The 18,541-nt window shown below is 43.5% G+C and overlaps 1 protein-coding gene across 13 annotated transcripts in view; it reads left to right on the forward strand.

Annotated features, from left to right (window-relative positions):
- Positions 1 to 11,840, forward strand: part of JADE3 (jade family PHD finger 3) — a 70,556-nt gene extending 58,716 nt beyond the window's left edge. For all 13 annotated transcript variants that reach the window (XM_054205491.1, XM_054205415.1, XM_054205512.1 and 10 more), the window contains 4 exons: positions 2,541 to 2,657; positions 3,110 to 3,583; positions 6,753 to 6,870; positions 8,398 to 11,840. In XM_054205491.1, the coding sequence (XP_054061466.1) occupies positions 2,541 to 2,657; positions 3,110 to 3,583; positions 6,753 to 6,870; positions 8,398 to 9,290 (1,602 nt within the window). In that variant the 3' untranslated portion in view covers positions 9,291 to 11,840. The remainder of the gene's footprint in view (positions 1 to 2,540; positions 2,658 to 3,109; positions 3,584 to 6,752; positions 6,871 to 8,397) is intronic.
- Positions 11,841 to 18,541: the final 6,701 nt, after the last annotated feature.

Consider the following 18,541-nt stretch of genomic DNA (forward strand, 5'->3'; position numbering starts at 1 on the left):
AACATAACTGTTTCCTGACCTTATGAGTCCACTCTGGGGAAGGAGCAGGGAGAGCATTAAAAGGGGCACAGAGGGACAGGGAGAAGATCAGTGCCAATTCCCAGCTACTGCTGGGAAGTACAGTGGAAAGCTGGTATTACTCAGACTCCAGAAAAAAAATCACTGAAGATTATGGTTTCTTTTTGAAAGGAATATAGACAACCTGACAAATTGATATAATCCCTTGATTCCCAGAGGAAGCCTTGCCTCTTAGTGTCGTGGTAACCGGGTTGAGAATTGCAGTCAATCTTTGTACAATATTGTTTCAGAAATACCTGTGCAGCTTGTAACCAGCTCTGTTTTGAGCAAGGTCAAGTTAAGTTGATGAAAGGCTCTTTCATTTTGGAAGCAAAAAAGCTACATTTGATGATGTTTAAGAGTGCTGGACATGATTTTGTGGAACCGTTCAAGCGTTTTAGGACCAGCTTTGTCTTTTTCCCACCAATTTATAGGAAGACCACAACAGATTAAATTGCATGTCATCTCTACCTGATGAGGGCATCACGTTGCCTGCTTGTTCTCCTTGTCTGGTAAAACCTGGACCCTCTCTGAAGCATCTCACTATCTTCCTAATGAAGACTTCTGAAAATGCCATGCAGCAGGTTGACCTCAGTATATTCCAGAAGATGTGGTTTGCAGTTGGGGGGACCAGAGGATGAAGTACTATAACAAATATAAATCTTATTAGAGTCAATTTATGTCATGAATTCATGAACTGATGATCAACTTTTTAAAATGTGGAAATGGTGAACCAAGTAATCTCTTGCAAAGCTGTCTTTTCCACCTCCTTAAATGAAGCCTTAAAGCAATGCAATGATAAGAAAAGAGTAGCAAAAATACTCAGTTTGAGCATAGCAACTGTGACTCTTGGACTTGATGAACTTAGCACTGCTATGTTTGGTTAAGTCTACCTCACAGTGGAGGTCTGCTGAAGCAAAGCCTTTCCTCCTCGGGGATTAAGCAGGTTTTAAAGTGATTAGCTGCATCAAGTGATTGTTGATGTACCCCAGAAGGGAAGCTAGGTAATACAGCTTAGGCTACTGGCTCTTGTAAAGTCAACGGTTTAATTACCACATGTTAAACTAATTTATATAACCTGGATTTCCCTAGGAGAGTCTTTTTATGGAGGTAATCTATGAAAACTACTATAGCATAACGCTCTTAAAGTTTTCTAGGAAAAAAAAAATGCTGTTCAAATCTCAGCCTTAGCTGATTTTAACTGATTTCTTAAGGAATCAGCTTTATTCTGGCCTCACAGCACCACAGGACCTAGGAGCCTCCTTTCTTTGAATTCTTACATCTGACTCCTTTGAGAAGAGGCTCCTATCCTACCACTGGAAATACAGGTCTGCCCTGTTCTGGTGAATTGTTCATAGAAAGTGTGGAGATCTTTCTAGCTAGAGTCTGCATTGTATTTCTGCTTCAGGCAGGTAGCCCTCCAAAGCACCCAACTGCTAAATTCAAAAAATGCTGTGTAAGCTTCAAAATCCAAGCTTTTGGAGACTGGCGTTCTTGGGACAGAACAGTTATCTCACTGAAATCTTCCACCATGTGCCATTCTCATACTGGTCCAGTTCTGCATGTTGGTCATTCAGAGCTGGCCAACTTTTTGTTTCTGCCTGTGGATAAATCCTGTTTGTCAGGAGTGTCTCAAGGATGCCTATGGAGATAATTATGTCTGTTTTGGTATCCAAATTATGGAGGACAGTCCTTGTTTCTCAGTAGGGACAACGGGCAGCTGAGAAATTTCTACAGAATATGTGGACATTAGTATAACAAAAAATAGGAAGAGGCATCCTGTGCTTCTTTGTGTGTTTTTCTTTCTTTTAGTATTAATATCCATAATGTGGTCTACCAGAGACAAATGGATCATCCAGACTAAGTAGATGAAAATTGGCACAAGAGAATATACCGTGCATTGCAGTAAGAAGTTTGTTGTATTCTTTCTCAAATTATACTTGATACAATCTATAGTTAGGAAAGTGTATTAGAATCACCTCTTGCACTGGGAGCGCTAAATGGAGAGGCAGAGCTGGGAAGCGAGGCTTTCCCTGGCTACTGACTGATAGATCTGATTCTGTCCCAAATTGTGAGCTGGCAGAAGTAGCAATGGTAGCAGATCTGTGGACCTTAAAGAAGGAACTTTTCAGGTAAGTATGAGTAAGTGTTCCTGTTTTGTTATGAGTAGCTTGTGTCAATTCAAAGGAAATAAACTTAAGCATCACTTACTGCAGTCTCTCAACTGTTTCGTAACAAGGCATGCTGTAGATGCCTCCAATGTTTTAAAGAATTGCAGCTTTTAGCCAGCGGATTAAAGTAGTAGTATTCCACAATATTGTTTTCATGTGGGATCTTTTAGGGTCCCTTACTGAGAAGTATGAGCACATGGAGATCTCACAGTGAGATAAACGTGTGGTCATGTTTCTTCTTCTGGTATTAATGGAGAGCTTGTTTTTATTGTTTTGAATAACTGCTTCCCGTACTGTTCTTTTTGTTTACAGGTTAGTATTGCTTGCCCAGAAAGGATGGAGCCAATCACAAAGGTGTCTCACATTCCACCAAGTCGATGGGCTCTAGTGTGTAGTTTATGCAAGCTGAAAACTGGTGCTTGCATTCAGGTGCGTACTTGTCCTGTGGTAACTCTTGAGTCTATGTGAGCAGGGCAATGTTGTTCTTCCTGTGTTCAGAGATGCTTTACAATGCAGATGACCATTGGATAGGTGCTTACTTCTTCACAGCTGTTTGCTATCAAATTAGTTCACTAGCACAGAGATTTAGGAGTTTGTCTGAGTTGCCTTCTGAACAAGGCTGAGATGTGTAAGGGCTGCTACTATTTGGGTCAGAGGCGTACAGAAAGGGCCTTCTGTTGAACACTGTTCACAAACAAGAAAATACTAAATCAGGTGATACCAGCTTCAAAGAGATCAACAGACATTTTTAAGAGTGTTTAGGAAGTATGTTTTTGTAGGGATAGACTGTCATGTAATTAAGATAATTCTGTCCTTTTTTTCTGGTTTGTTGCTACTGTTAGTGATGGAGTTGTTTGGTTTTTTTTTTGTTTTGTCTGTAGTGCTCTGTGAAAAGCTGTATCACTGCCTTTCATGTCACCTGTGCCTTTGAGCATAGTTTAGAGATGAAGACTATCCTGGATGATGGGGATGAGGTCAAGTTCAAGTCCTATTGTCTAAAGCACAGCAAGAACAAACAGAATTCACTGCCTGATGTTGATGAGCACCCCAAAAGCGTGTCAGACCAGAAGCAAACAGAGAGTGAGAAAACCAGTTTGCGAGCCCAGAAACTCCGGGAGCTGGAAGAAGAGTTCTACTCACTAGTTAAAGTGGAGGATGTTGCAGCAGAACTGGGCCTTCCTAAACTTGCTGTAGACTTCATCTACAATTACTGGAAATTAAAGCGAAAAAGTAACTTTAACAAACCATTGTTTCCTCCCAAGGAGGATGAAGAAAATGGCTTGGTGCAGCCAAAAGAAGATAGCATTCATACTCGCATGAGGATGTTCATGCATTTGAGACAGGACCTAGAGAGGGTAAGAGCTTAACTGGTAAACTTTTGAAAAATTATTTGCAGGTGACTGAGGTCTTTGTTTGTGGACAAAAGTGAGAATGAGGGAAGCACAGGGAGGTGATTTTTTTAAAAGAATAATTAAAAAAAAACAAACCTTCAACTCCAGTCTTTCAGTATGCTGCATTGCCTGCTGCAGAGACTTTCAGGAGCTGCCCCTTCATAGTCCAGGGAGAGATCCGATGTAAAAGGAGTGCTTCATGACTTGCTTAGAGGTTATTCCTTTATGTATATTAAGATGCATGTTTCTTATGCACAATGAACATATTTGCTAACAGACTTTTTGATTTCAACTTCAGTTGAGTAAATGTTTAAATCAAGTAAATTTATTTGACCCAGCAGTAGCAGTTACTAGTAATACAGATTCAATAACAAAAATGTTCCTTGTATTAAATGAAAGTAAGTGCAAACAGCAAAGGAATGGGGCAGCCTTAACAAATTCTTATCTTCCACTTTCTGTTTTGGGATGGAGGGACTCTTGATTTGGACTTAAAAAGGTGTTTTGTAATGGTTAGAATGGAATGGTAAATCTTAGCCAGTTCTGGCATTAGGAAAAATCAGTTTACATAGGTAAAGCAGTAAGTATTCTTTGGTGAGCGTGCATTAGGCTTCTGGAGAGTCCTAAAAATATATTAAAGCAGAGCTGCTTACCCTCATCATTTGAAGGCAAGTAAGTGAAATCCTAGATGGTTAACTTCCACAGTGACTTTTTGGCTCCAGGCGCACAGAAGAGTGTCAGCCTGTACTCATACTACTTCCTGTGACATCTGATGCAGGAGTCTTACTCACGTCTCTTCCTTGCCAGCATGCTGGTGTCAGCCAGTCCCAGGTAGCAGGCAGGCTGAATCACTCGTCACCCTCTTGACCTAGATGCTTTCACCGCATGTAGCTGCCTTAGGTGCTACAGTTGGTTAGCGGTCTGAAAATAAGCCACTGACTCTACCACTGCTTGCGGCTTTTCTGAGAAGGAGGAAAAGGAAATTATCTTTTTATCAGTAGCTAGCTGGGCTCTTACTAGCTTGCCAGCTAGCTGGTAGTTTGAAAAGATGGAGTTCAAGTGCTTAGAGATGGGTTGTGAATGTGAAAAAGGTAACAGAGTAAACTAGATGTGCTAAACCGGGATACAGAGGCATTGGAGAGGAGAGGGGAAGGAAAAGCAGAAGAGAGAAAATAGTGTTGTAGGAAAAGGGAAAACAATATTGGGGAGAGAACATGAAAAGTACAGGGACATGAGTGTTGGAGCTGAGATCTGCGCTCGTCAGTGTTACTGTTGCCTTGAATTTAGTTCTCCCCCTTTTCCAGGACCACTTTGGATATGGTTCCTTATTTAAAAAAAAAAAAAAAGTAAAAAATCCATTCTTTCAAGAGACTATTTTGAACTTTTTGTTTGACGAGTGATGGGTTTGCATTAATTTTTGTTGAAAAGAATGTAGTTCATTCTGAGTGGAGGTAATTAATAGTTTGAAACGTCTGTCTCAAAGTTTCTGAACTTCTTTGTGCCACAGGGTTTTCTACTCAGTTATATCTTGGGATGAATATAAATTTGGGAATCTTGGAATTTCCTTTCTGGGGAGAGAGGTTTCAGTTCTGAACAGATGGAGTTGAGTGCTAAGGGAAGTATGTTTGGCAAATATCTTTCAACTGGTCGCTATGCTGTTTCAAGAACTTCAGTGCCTCTTCCTGTTCTCGTTATATTAGGTGGAAATTCTGCTATTAACTCAAATAGTCAAAGTAGAATTATGTGGAACTGAATCATAGAACCATAAAATGGTTTGGGTTGGAAGAGACCTTAAAGATCATCTATTTCCAAGCCCCCTGCCACGGGCAGGGACACCTCCCACTAGACCAGGTTGCTCAAAGCCCCAACCAGCCTGGCCTTGAACACTTCCAGGGATGGGGCATCCACAACTTCTCTGGGCAACCTGTTTCAGTGTCTCACTTCCCTCATTGGTAAAAATGTCTCCCTTGTGCCCAATCTAAATCTACCCTCTTTCAATTTAAAGCTGTTGCCCCTTGTCCTGTCACTACAGTTCCTTGTCTCTCACCATCTTCTTGTAAGCCCCCTTTAAGTACTGAAAGGCTGCAGTAAGGTATCCCTGGAGCCTTCTCTTCTCTAGGCTGAACAACCCCAACTCTCCGCCTGTCTTCACAGGGGAGGTGCTCCAGCCCTCTGATGGTCTTCGTGGCCCTCCTCTAGGCTCACTCCAAGAGGTCCATGTCTTTTCTGGTGCTGGGGGCCCCAGAGGTGGACACAGTACTCCAGAGCGGAGTAGAAGGGTAGACTCACCTCCCTTGACCTGCTGGCCACACTGCTCTTTATGCAGCCCAGGATGCAGTTGGCCTTCTGGGCTGTGAGCACACATTGCTGGCTCATGTCCAATTCTTCATCACCAGTAATCCCAGATTCTTCTCAGCAGGGCTGCTCTCGATCCTTCCAGCCCCCAGCCTGTATTGATACCAGGGGTTGCCCTGACCCAGGTGCAGGACCTTGCGCTTGGCCTTGTTGAACTCCGTGAGTCAGTGCAACGGAGTCTGAAAAGAAAACTGCTAAATGGGTCAGCCAAAATGTGTACATTGCACAAGAAGCCAGAGTGTTCTTTTAGAGGTGATCTACATTTGGTTAATTTTGGTCCAAACAGGCCAGCTCTCTTGGGTAGCTTTGAATAAAGTATTACTTTAAATGTTCCAATAATTTTAGGGGAAACAATCATAGTTTAGCTGTTAAAAATCATTCTGTGAAACGCTTTGCAGGGAAATTCTGGGGGAATCCAGTATTGCCTACAGTAACATCCCTGGCATCGTATATAATAGAAGCAGGCTTACAGACAAGCAAATCTTGGCAATTACTTGCTTTTCTTTTGACTGGAATTTTGTGTTTGCTCGCTGTTCTTATAGATGAAAATACATTCTGCTGTCTTGCAGAACATATTCAAGGCATTAATTGAATTGGCAATTAAAAAAAATTCCAGGATAATTTTTTAATTCATAGTTACTTATGTTCAGTAATATCCACAAGAACTTTGCCAAGGGATTTTGCATATAGTGTTTTAATTCTGTAGTTGATGCACTTTTTTTTAACTATGTCAAGATTTATTTTTTTATTGCCTATTAAGTTTCCTGTTATGCCTCCATAGGTAAGAAATCTCTGCTACATGGTAAGCAGGAGAGAGAAACTGAAGCTGTCTCACAGTAAAGTACATGAACAGGTCTTCAATTTGCAAGTCCAGCTTATTAATCAGGAAATCGCTGCAGGTAATCATATAAACGTAAAATATTTGCAAATTTTGTCTGTCTTTAAGCTCAAAAATGCGTTCTCTTTATGTTCCTGCTTAGTGCTTCTAACACTGTAAATCTGCCTTTAAAAATTCTTGTCAAGTACACAGTCAACAAAAGTAGCAACATGCGAAAACCTCTTTAATCTCTTAAAATATTTACTTGGATATTTCTTTATTTTATGGCTGTGTCTGATATATGCCTGTTACTTACCAATCACTATGGCATCCAGATAGCAGAAATGAGCTGGTAGTGATCTCTTTGTTTCCTTGGCTGCTTTTTTTATAGTACGGTTTCCCCACAGCAAGCTCTGTGCTGCTGCTTGGTTCTCCAGCTGAGAAGGTTTTTTGCTTGCTGTCAGTAGTTGGTTCCTTCAGGCAAAAGAGAAGAGTGATTGATAGGAATCGCTGCTGCTCTCATGTTGCCATGCATGCTTGATGAACAGCGCAAAGAGGCATTTCTTAGCTTGCCGTCTGCAGTTACTCTCCTTCCTTCAAAAAGAGTTTTAAGTACTCTGGTTTGTAATAACGAATAGTAACTGCTTAGGAATGCTCGTGTACCAAAACCCACTCTGCTCTTCATTTTTATACCGACCGTCTTGAAATAAGGAACACAACATTTGGAAAGAGGAAGAGTATATATTACAGTGCAATTACTTTTTTTTTTTTTAATAGGGAAGGCAGCTATTTCTTCAATGTGAAATTAAGATCTCTCTGTTCTTTCAAGATACATATTATGTTTTTCATGACCAACTTAGAGTGAAGTCTTTTTGGTTTTTTCCTCTACCCTTGAAGCATGGATAGGTTTCATTAGTACTGACAAGGTGTTTTTTTTTTTTAAACTGTTTTAGATCAGACTAGTACTTTGTGGAAGCGGCAGTACTCTAAAGCACTTTGGTTTTGTGTAAATGCGGTTTATTAGAAGTGTCTACTAAATTTATTTGATGTCTTGACAAATACAAGTGCTTTTTTAATACTTACTAGAATAGCTTGATAGCTACTTTACAATGGCGCTGTATGTGTATAATATCATAAAGACTAATATATTGGGGTGAAAAGACTTCTAAAGCATAGAGAATTTTATAATACAAAGCAGAGAGTTGAACTAAGTCCAAATTGAAACTCAGTTTGAAGCATTGTTTTTTCTCCATCCAAAACTGAATATGAACCTTTTTTATAGCTTTGTTGGAACTACTTCAGTCATATCTCAAAACTGGTTCAATTCACTGGCTTAAAGCCCTGTAAAAAGGGCACATTGTTGTTTTTAATGGAAATGCTAAAACGCTTACCTAAATTCTGAAATGGTGGGTAATTTGGAACAGTTTTCTTTATCCCAGCTTCTCTTTAATGTCCTAAAATAATTTCACACTAATTGTTTGCAAATGCGCGTTACTGTTGAATGACCTTCTAATGGACTCTAGTAGTCGTTACAGATAACAAAATGATTACCCTCTTTTAAAAAAGCCTTTTTTTTTTTCTTCTGTCTCCTCATCTCTTTCTCCTGTAGGCCATACCCTGACAAGTGCACTAGAGAACACACTGTTCTACCCACCTCCCAGGATCACCCTGAAGTTAAAAATGCCCAAATCAGCACTAGGAGATTGCAAAAATAACTCGCTGAAACCTGGCAACAGACCGCTTTCTCCTGACAACAACAGCACTGTTTACAGCAAACGGAGTGTGACGATGTCAAAGGAATCATTTGAAATTAAAGCAAAATCTTACTCCAGGTATCAGCACGACAGCAGAAGTAACGGGTTGCTGGCAGGGATTGGCAAACCTCGGAGTGAGGTGAAGGATTCTGGCCCAACACAGATGCCGGAGTTTCACCGGAGCCAGCCGTCCGGGAAGCCCTTAGCACTCCAGGCTGCTTTGCATGGACAGTCTTCCATTGGGAATGGGCGGGTGCAGCAGGAGAACTCGAGGCTGGCGGCCAAGTCCAACGGTCTGATGGGCAGAGCTGGAGACGTGAGCCAGAGAGACAGCTCCAGCCAGACGCCCTATGAACAAGAGTCCGTGCTCACAGCTCACTTGGCCAGCCAGAGCGGTTTCAGAAAATCCACCATAGAACATTTTAGCCGGTCCTTTAAAGAGGCTACCAACAGTCTGGTGAGGACCACGGAAGATCTCCGGTGCTGTGAAAAGCCAACAAGAAGACTTGCAACAAAAGATCGCTTGTGGAGCAAGCAGACGCTTGAAGGTGCTCCGTACCAGGACAACGACGGGTACTGTCCTGACTTAGAGCTGAGTGACTCTGAAGCAGAAAGTGACGAAAACAAAGAGCAAGTGAGGTTAAGACGAAGTAGCTCAGAGAGAGAAAGCCCAAGTAAGGACTTTGGAAGAGATTGTCACAATAGAAACAAAAAGAATATGATTTCTCACAGTTCGGTACAAAGGTGATTAGAAGCCCCCACGGGGTAACTCAGCCTTTCTGTATTCCAGTGTACCAGTGCAAAGCTCAGTATCAAAAGGTTCCAGAAAATAGTCCAGGACCTACGTTAGGAAGAGTTGCAGTAAGGGATGGGGGGAGGGGAGAGAAATCAAGAGTAGTTTTGTTCAACTGTGAATTGGCTTGCAGTCTTCGCAAGGTTAACTGAGTTATTGCAAAGTCATGTGGAAATCGATGTCTTATTAGAGGGTAACATCTGGGAGAGCACGAAGCGGTTAATCTCTGTGTAAATTCAGGAAACTGCTTCCCCCTTGCCAGCTTATGTGCGAGGCAACGTGTTCGTGTTACGTCAGTCTGTCTCGCGGTGGTGGTCAGGTATTAAAGAAGTCTTTGCATTGCTCTAATGTGGTGCAAGAGACTGCAAACGGAGACACTGAAACTGCATTCTTACAGCACCTGCAGTATGGCTTTGATCCAGCAATGCACTTGTGGATGCATTAGGAAGTTAAGCATGTGAAAAGTCCTGCTGGTTTCCCTCAGGAACGCTTCTTGTGCTCAGATCTCCGAGCGCATGCCAGTGTGCTCTGCTGGATCAGGCCCAAAGTGACTACTAAGTGATGATCCTCTTCTGCAGGAGGCTTTGAACCGCAGTGGTGTTTGCAGGCTCCTTGCGGAGGGTGGAAGCAGGCGCTGCCAAACTCACTGACCTCTAGACGTGCCCCCGTTCCCTGCTCTTGCTGAAGGTTATGTTTCTCTTCACAATAATTTGCTTATTTTGTAAATATATAACTTCTAGTACTTCATTTTTTTTAATCTCTGTACATAGTTGCTTGTTGTGGGATGCACTTGTAAATATTTTACCCAGCTAACAAGTACAGATGGCTAATTTTGTGGATAGTGTTTACAAAAGTAGATGTACTACTTCAAAGAAAAATGCTATTTGACACTTAAATTTAGGCAATCACCAGTGATGCCAGGTTCCTCTTGAAACTGAGATTTCATGTCCAGAGGTGTTTGTACCTGGTATTTCAAAAATAAGCTGAATTAGAAATAATTTTGTCTGAACTTCTAATGCAGGCACAAATTTTCAACCCTAGTTGCCTGAATATGGGTGTAGGAACCTTACTTCTGGCATCTAGGTCTGTAAAATTTTAGCCAGTCATCATTTACAGTACGTTTTTTTTAATTGCTGAAAATCAATTATTTTACTAAGCTGCTTTTCAACCTCTGGATCAGTTGCTGTTTCCCAAACTAAAACTTTCTTCTGTGTCCCTTAAAATTAACAGTTGTTAAGTAGTGATTAAGTTTCAGCCAGTATTGAGTAAGCAAGAAGGAAGGAGAATCCTTTTCCATTCGTTTCAGTGACAGGGGATTTTTTGTTTGAATGCAAACAAACTTCTAGTTTTCCAGATGGTGTTGTGTGGATCAACAAAGTAACTGCACTGTTTTTCTCTGAAATGCTGTACATTTCATAAATGCGTAACATCATCTGTCCTCACATCACTGGCTGAAACAGGCTGTAGGTTGTCTAAGGCACGTGATACAGCTCCTTTCTGTTGAGGGTTCATTTTAGCCAGAAACAAAATGCATTCCCCACCCAGGGTGAAAGATGACTATGCAGAATCCAAACAACAACCTGTTTTTCTTCAAACTCTTAATTTATTGCTTTTAGCTTGGGTAATGGCAGCAACATTTTCAGGTCTGTTTTAAACTTTGAAATCTCCCTAGTTGCAATAGGACTAGCAAGTCAGGGGCTGGAGGACTTTTCAGTAGTGAAATGGAAAAAAAAAAAGTATACTTCGCAATTCTGCTCTGTTTGCTTCATGCATCTTAATTTTTTTTTTCCCCCACTTCTTGATTTTATGTATATTTGTGTAATTGATCTTTCTAGAGCTGTATCTTCAAAATTATTTCTTTTGGTGTAAATATGCAGTAGCATTTTAGGTTTCCACATATCTTATTTTAATGGGAAATGCTTTGTGTTCTAAGCCATGGGTCATTCAGAAGAACTAAACAAATGTCTCTTCATTTGTATTCCAGATCTGATTCTCTTAGTTCTCCTTCAATATTTATTAGTAATCCTCTCTTGCTGGTCATGAAATTTTATGAAGCTTGTATTGGGAACACTTATCTGGGAGGTCAGCAAAGCATTCATGTTATTTTGTGGCCGGAAGCCTATGACAGAAGGGAGGGAAAATGGTGCTTCAGCAAAACTCAGCGTTTCTGCTCTTCTGGGGTTATTAATTCAGTTGTTTCCAGTCTGGGCAATGGTTTTGCTAATTTTTACATGATTTTAATAGATATATGAAGGAGCCCTTGGTTATGTAGTTCTCAAGTATTGTCCCCAAAGTGCATTTGCTAGTTTTTATTGTGTGTTCGGTGGCTAACTGTTTGAAGTATTACCTCTTAACCTTATTTGTCAAATTTTTTTGTGTTTTTGCATTTTGTTTTATATATATAAATATATATATATATTCAATTTTCCAAGATGGACTCGGTCTTTTTCAGATGTCCCCTTTTTACAAGTACTTTTTCATTAAATTATGAAACTGCTAACAGTATTTTCATTTGTTGTGATTTATTCAGGGCTTTACCCTCTATGTCTGGCAGGTTGTTACGCTCATCAGTCTAACAGCAGTACTGTGTCCATCAGGAGTAAATCATTTCTACAGAGTTGGCAATGCTTTAACAAGTTGAAGTGTCAAGGAAAACCTTTCCCCTTCAGCCTCTCAAAAAAGAGTTGCTGAACGCTAATTTGCTGTGTATAGCAAATAGTCCAAGCCTGGCTTTTGTTTCTGCCTAGCTGAGCAAATGTAACAGACCATTTGCTGCCCTGGTCTCACTTTTTAATATATTTGCTTATACCTTAGAATGACTGGTTTTTTTCCCTGGTTGGACAAATTAAGTTATAGAGGAAGAGCCATAGCCAGGCCTTCTGTCTCATCCCTCTTCTTGTACGCTCGCACACACAAATGCATACTGAACACAGCCAGCTATTGCCGTGTGTGTGCAAAGGACAAGTCAGTGCAAGCAAGTTCCCGGGTTGATGTTTTATGTCAGTTTTGTGTGACCTGTTGCTGTAGTTCCCCCTGCTCCCACAGGCTGGTGCTGTGATATACATATATATGTGATATATGTGCGAGCTCTTTTTCAGGGCCAGGATTTCTCCTTCCCTAAAGGCGTTCTTGCAACGGATGCCAGCAACAGGCTTCCTTTTTGTGACTTTCTGACTGGCGGCCTCCCATTCCCTTTGCAAGCACAGTCTGCTTGTGTCTGGGATGTGGGAAAGACAAGGCCAAGGAAAGAAATGGTATCCCCATTATTTTGGAAACAGCCGCTATTGGTTTGTAGAGTCTTTACAAATAAGTAAATGTGGTTACTTGTTGACGGTAACTGGGCCAAGCTCTCACAAGCACTAACAGGGTCTGCGTGGTGATTCCCAGCACCATCATTTCTGCATTTTTGCCTTTATCTGAAGAGAAATGTTCTCAGCTGTAACTTGCGTATGTCATTTGTAGACTGTTTTCTTTGCACCGTGAATCACAAACCATAGAAAGAGGAGTTACAGATGTTTAACTATTAAAACCAAGCCTGAAACAGTCACTTGATTTTGATGTGCTACCTCACTGCTGACTAGGCCTAGGCATACAAGCTGCGCTGCAGACGTGTGATGTGGATCTGATATCTGGGAGGGACTGAGCGCTACCGAGTGTTCAAAGCCTGCTTCTGTGAGCTGCAAAGATAATCCAGCGAAACCAGTCATTCTGATTGTTGCGAATTTTGATGATCCCGGGACTTATGAAGGTTTAGCACTGCAGGGAATTGACACATCTATTGGGAAAACATGCTTTTGATGTGAATTAATGAGCAAAAGGAAGCTGCTTGCACAACCTGGCAGCTTGGCATGCAAGGGAAAAATACTGGGGAAGGGCAGAGATGGAAAACAATGGAGTGCTTCAGTGCTGCTGCTTCAGGAAGACATGAAGACTCACAGACTTCTGGGTTCTGGTTTCATGAAAGATGCCTGTCTGCTGCTGCTTCTGAATCTTCCTTTATGCCATCTTTGTGGCTGAACAGGCTTTTGCCCCTCCTGGGGTGCAATTCAGCAATGTACTCCTCTTGCAGAGACCATTCTGGGATAACTGCTCCTGGGCTCCACTCCTAACCAGGGCATCTGACAGCCGCTGCACTCATCTGGAGCGATGTCACGGAAATGGCACAGCTTTCTGAGACAAACGTTACACAGTGGTAGCTGTTTGAAAGTAGCAGATGTGCATGCTTATTTCTGTTCCTCAAGTTAAGCCCTCTGCAGATAGCTTGGATAAATCTGCATGACTACATTGTTGTGTAAGGAGAAGCAGCCTCAGATATTTGCACGTTAGTTTCCCTGCCTCTGAGTACAGCTTCCAGATAGTCTTTCTCCAGTAGGCTTCTTTTGGCTGGGACAATCTCCTTGGATCCACCTTGCCCTGCCCCTGGGACTCTTGTCTTTTGTTTCATGCTGGGCAGACCCTTCCCATCGCTTTCTCAGCAGCCCTGAAGCTGGATATCTGCCTCCCTAGGCTGCCTTATCTCAGACATTGTTTTAAATCTCCAGGAAGGCTCTGTAATGACACCTTTATGGTTTCTTCTGACTTAACCCTTCTCAAGACGTTTTTTTCTGGTTTCTGTTGGTTTTCCCCAGGTGCTGCCCCACCTGCCCTCACCCCGGGGAAGAGCACTGGGCGAGGCCAGGGACACAAGATGTATTTTGACAGAGTGCCATAACAGCTCCAGAGATGTTCTGCTGATGGGCCTGGCCCTGGAGACTGGTGGGCCAGTGTCCTGAGGGACAATTTCAAACCTAACACAACAGCAACATGCAAAGTAAGATGCCTTGCAAGTAACCTCCTGGTCTTGTGAATGCCTTGGAGCTCGTGACAGACATCGAGATATGCCACTCTTCTTATTTTCTGTGGTCTCAGCAACCACAACAAGTCCACTGGGGTAGTACCTATAAAAAGAAAATGCGTTACATCCCATTTGTGAAAACGGCTCTGGTTATACCTTTGGAAGTGGAGGCCCTACTGAGTGAACAAGGTATCTGAGGGGGGGGGAAAAATTGCTAAACTAGCCTACCCACTTCACCTGAAACCACAATGTCTGGCTGCATTCCTTTGTAGTTCATCTCTCTTATCTCAGAAGGGTGGTGCAGGGTAGTTTGGGAACCCCTGCCTTGGCATCACTGGCATTTTAGGCTCCATTTGCATCTGATTGAATGGAGCCAGACCAAAGTACTTCCCCTCCGTCAAAACTGATGGCTCAACCATTGCTCTGTTATCTCCTCTAAAACCTTCTCCTTTCTGATTATTCCTTCCGCAACAAGCCAGCTGTCTCTCCTGGCTTAAGGAAGCACAGAGGCCAAAAGCTGGATGAGCCAGGTGATGCGGGATATCCATAAACAAGTTGTACTTTACACTTGTTGTGAATGGGTAATAAAAAAACGGACTTCTCTCTAATTGTCTGCTTGAATATGCTGAATTAAGCTCAGAGCAGTCGCCCCAAACCTGCAGTTAATTTCAAGTTTGCTTCCGATTTAGGCCTGAAGAAGGGCTTGCGTGCCTGAAAGCTGCGAACACTGAAAGCACTGTTGCTAAATCAGCTACTTGAATGAAAGATGCTGCCTTTCCCTGAACTCCTGGCTCCCTTGCACAGCCTCCTCCGTTGTGGCTATAATTTTGCAGCTGCCGAAGCACATATCAATGCTCTTTTTTTTTTTTCTCCTATCCTGAGGCAAGCAAAATGCAAATCTGGATCACGTGGGGTCCAACGAGCAGAAGAGTAAGGCATTAATGAAAAATGTCTTGGCTGTGCTCCGCTGGAGAACGAATGCTTGCCCTTGCTGAAGCGCCCTGTTCCCTGGCTGTTCCGAGTGCAGCGCCGGGGGCTGGAAGGGCACAAGCTGGACTTTGTGAGGCAGTTTAAGGTGGCAGGAACCTGCGCTTGCAGGTGCTTCCATGGCAAAGAAGTTGGGAGGTCCAGGTGTGATGGTGTGAGGGGTCTTTGTGATACATTTGAGAAGCTGGCTGCACTGAGAAGGGTCATAACAACGTGTCTGCTTATAGCGCTGTGTTGTTAGGTGCGATGTGCTCTTTTTCATGAGACGGTAGACAATATGTAATAAATTATGCTGAAAGACATCTGTGTAATAACTGTAGTAAGTAGAGGGTACTGTTGCCGGTTCTGTGAGAGAAAGTGGACTTTTAGGGCTAAATGCTTCAATATGACTTTGCAGTAATTTGGTGCAATCCTTTTTAGAAAAGATTTGCCATTTGAGATTCTTAGTCCATTCTGCATTAACTTCTGTGACAGCAATGGGTGTTAGACTTGATGTAACACATAAATTAATCAACGGGCACAATTCTGCTGTTTAACACCTTCGTGCCACCTTCTCCCAAGGAGGCATTTGCAAAGCAGGAGAACGGTTTACTTCAGCAAATGTTTGCACTGTTGGGAGTATTTAAATACACGACTATGATCATCCAGGCTAGTAAACAGTTGAGATTTCCGAGCAGTTTGGTTTCTCCTCGACCTACTTGTTGCTTACTAACAAATAAAAGCTTGATCCGGACATGCAAGTAAATTCCAAGAACTACACTTGGCTGAAAACAAGCACATGGCAGTGCCAACGCTTGCTTTCCAGCCAACTGATTGCAGTGACTGATCTTATATTTCTACCTCTGCTCTTGCTTGGTGTTGGGCTTTTTGTTTTGGTGGTGTGTCCGTCATCGTTGCCCCACGCCGCACCCCTCCAAATGCAGTATTATCTGCTAGTGGTAAATTCCCATGTGTTCACTGTGGTTGCCGTAATGGATGTCACAGCAGCGTAGGCTTCTATGCTGGCTCGAGTGCCTTTGGTGTAATCCCCGCTCTCGGCCGCACCTTGCCCAGCTGCGGAGGAGGCCTGACGGACTCCCTCCATGTGCCGCTCGAATGCAGCTGTAAGATACTGACATCTGCTATTACAGCATTTGCACTTTGTACCAGGCATGGATATGGCATACAGCCCTCCCACCTTCAAGCAGGGAGGAGGACTAATGTACAAGTAGAAGATGATGACTAAAGGTGAAAGAAAAAGGATGAAGATGGCTCTAAAGATGAAGAAGTGACAGGATCAGGCTCATAAACAGGAGAGAACAACTGCAACCTTCCAGGAACCAGCATAAGCAAAACTGGCTTCTTTTTATAAGCCCTGAAATCATCCAGCCCCCTTTTTTGCCTGCAGTCCTTATGGATGGGGGGATTTTTCCAGCTCTGTGGCACACTGGGCTGTTCTCCAGAACTGCTGAGTGTTTCCTCACTGGCGAGAAGGGTAATGGTTTGCGGCAGGCTCAGGGAACCTGCAGGCTTGGGTGAGGGCTGTGACTTCACCTTACAGGGCCTCCCGCGTTGCATATCCGCTCCTGCTCTTAGTGGTTGTGATAACATGATTCCCCTTCCCCTGCTCCCTGCCAAGGAGGAGGAGTAAGTGTGCAATGTGCCTTACCACATGGAATAAAGGCTGGACCACCAGCCACTTCCTTTGGAAGCCATGGAGGTGTTGCGTGTGCTTCCTATCACTGGAATATGGAGTATGTGGAGTAGTTGTGGCTGCGACGCAACAGTGGGAAGGTCCTGGTGGGCAAGCCACTGGGCAGCACCACATTTGGTAGCCACCACCCCTGCACTCTTCTCTCCCCTGGTGAACTTGTACTGGCAGAAGACCTCAGCTGATGCTGTCTGTGAGGGCACCCCCCTTCTTCCCCCCTCCCCCCCGCCCCATCCCGTGAATTCCTCCCTGCTCTACCTTTCAGCAAGCCTAGATTAGCCTTTACAGAAAAGACGAAGCAGGAGTACTGTCCCATGTAACTAGAGATCCAAGTTCAAAATATTTGGCACTTCGGAAGAAGACCAGAGTTTGTGTCGTAACCCAGCGCTCGTAGAAGCTGTTAATTTTCTCCCAAGGTGTGTGCCAACACACAGCTTGTTTTGATGCCTCCAAACCATGCTGGCAAATGCCTAAGTCAGCAAGGAGCAGAGAGACTGGCCCAGTGGGTTGAGCGTGTGAGTATCGCCTGCTGCTGAATTCAGTAAGCTGCTCCGTTGGCCACGTATCCCAAATGGCCTTGGAGTGTGCAAGGACAGTGGGAGAGCAGCAAATGTGGCTGAGCTTTGTGAGAAGCAACGATTATCTTTCACTGTACTTACACATTCTCAATGAATTCTTGGTGTACTTTCAAATTTTAAAGCTCTGGATCTTCTTTCTTTGTAGTAAAATGTATGAAGGAAACAGAGCTACCGTGGCACTTTTTTCTGGATGTTTGTTTTCTGTGTTGGCAGTCACTAGTAACTTGCTTGCCTCCAGTCTGAGATGAAATCCTGCTGTACAACACCACGATGGGGGCAGAAAGAAAAGTCAACGCTAAGCACTGAAGTAATGCTATGCAAGCCTGTAAAATAAAAGCCTAACTGTTCAGGTAAGGTGACACAAAGTTAATAAATATCACGTTATTAGCCCATCGAGGGAAGCCTACATGAAACACATGTTGGTAAGGACATGTAGCCCATGAAGGAGATAATTGCCAATAGCAAGGTGTATGATAAGGAAGAGAGAAAATCTGTAATGGGAGCTGTGAGGAGGCTGCCCAGTAGAAGACCCCCGTGGGTGCTGTGCCATCACTGGTGTGCAGTGCTGGGCTGTGCCCCTGGAATAAAGGGGCTGCTCAAAGCGTGAGCTGGAAACAAGAGTCTGGCCGGGGAGAGAGGCAGGTTTTGGAGCAGCCTAGTTAATGCTTGTTCATGGGGACATGGCAGCGAGCTCATGGGTGAGTGGGCAGGAGAGAAGATGCGTGAGATGCTGAGCAGCGAGACCAAAGTCATTTTACCACGGATCCCTATGGGGGACGACTGAATCCAAGTCAAAAGGCAAAAATGTTGCAGGAGCTGTGGAGAAAGATCCCTGGCGCTGAAAGCCAGGGCCAAGGCCCAGCGGGCTCCTAAACCACAGCATGGGCAAACCAGGCCTTTTGGAAGCCAACCTCTCCAGGGAGCGGAGAACCTTGGCCACCACGGAGAGAAATCCCTTCTCCCTCCTCTTCCTCCCTTGCAGCTGTGGGAGCGGGGAGCCGAGATGCCCGCCCCCCACACCCCAGGCTCAAGCAACCCCTGTTGCCCGCTGACCTCTACGGACGGGAGCCCACAGGGCGAGACGACCGCCCCCCTCCGCGGGGCAGGGCGGGCTCGG

Source organism: Rissa tridactyla, chromosome 1 (assembly GCF_028500815.1).
Source record: "Rissa tridactyla isolate bRisTri1 chromosome 1, bRisTri1.patW.cur.20221130, whole genome shotgun sequence".
In the NCBI taxonomy this organism is placed as follows: Eukaryota; Metazoa; Chordata; class Aves; order Charadriiformes; family Laridae; genus Rissa; species Rissa tridactyla.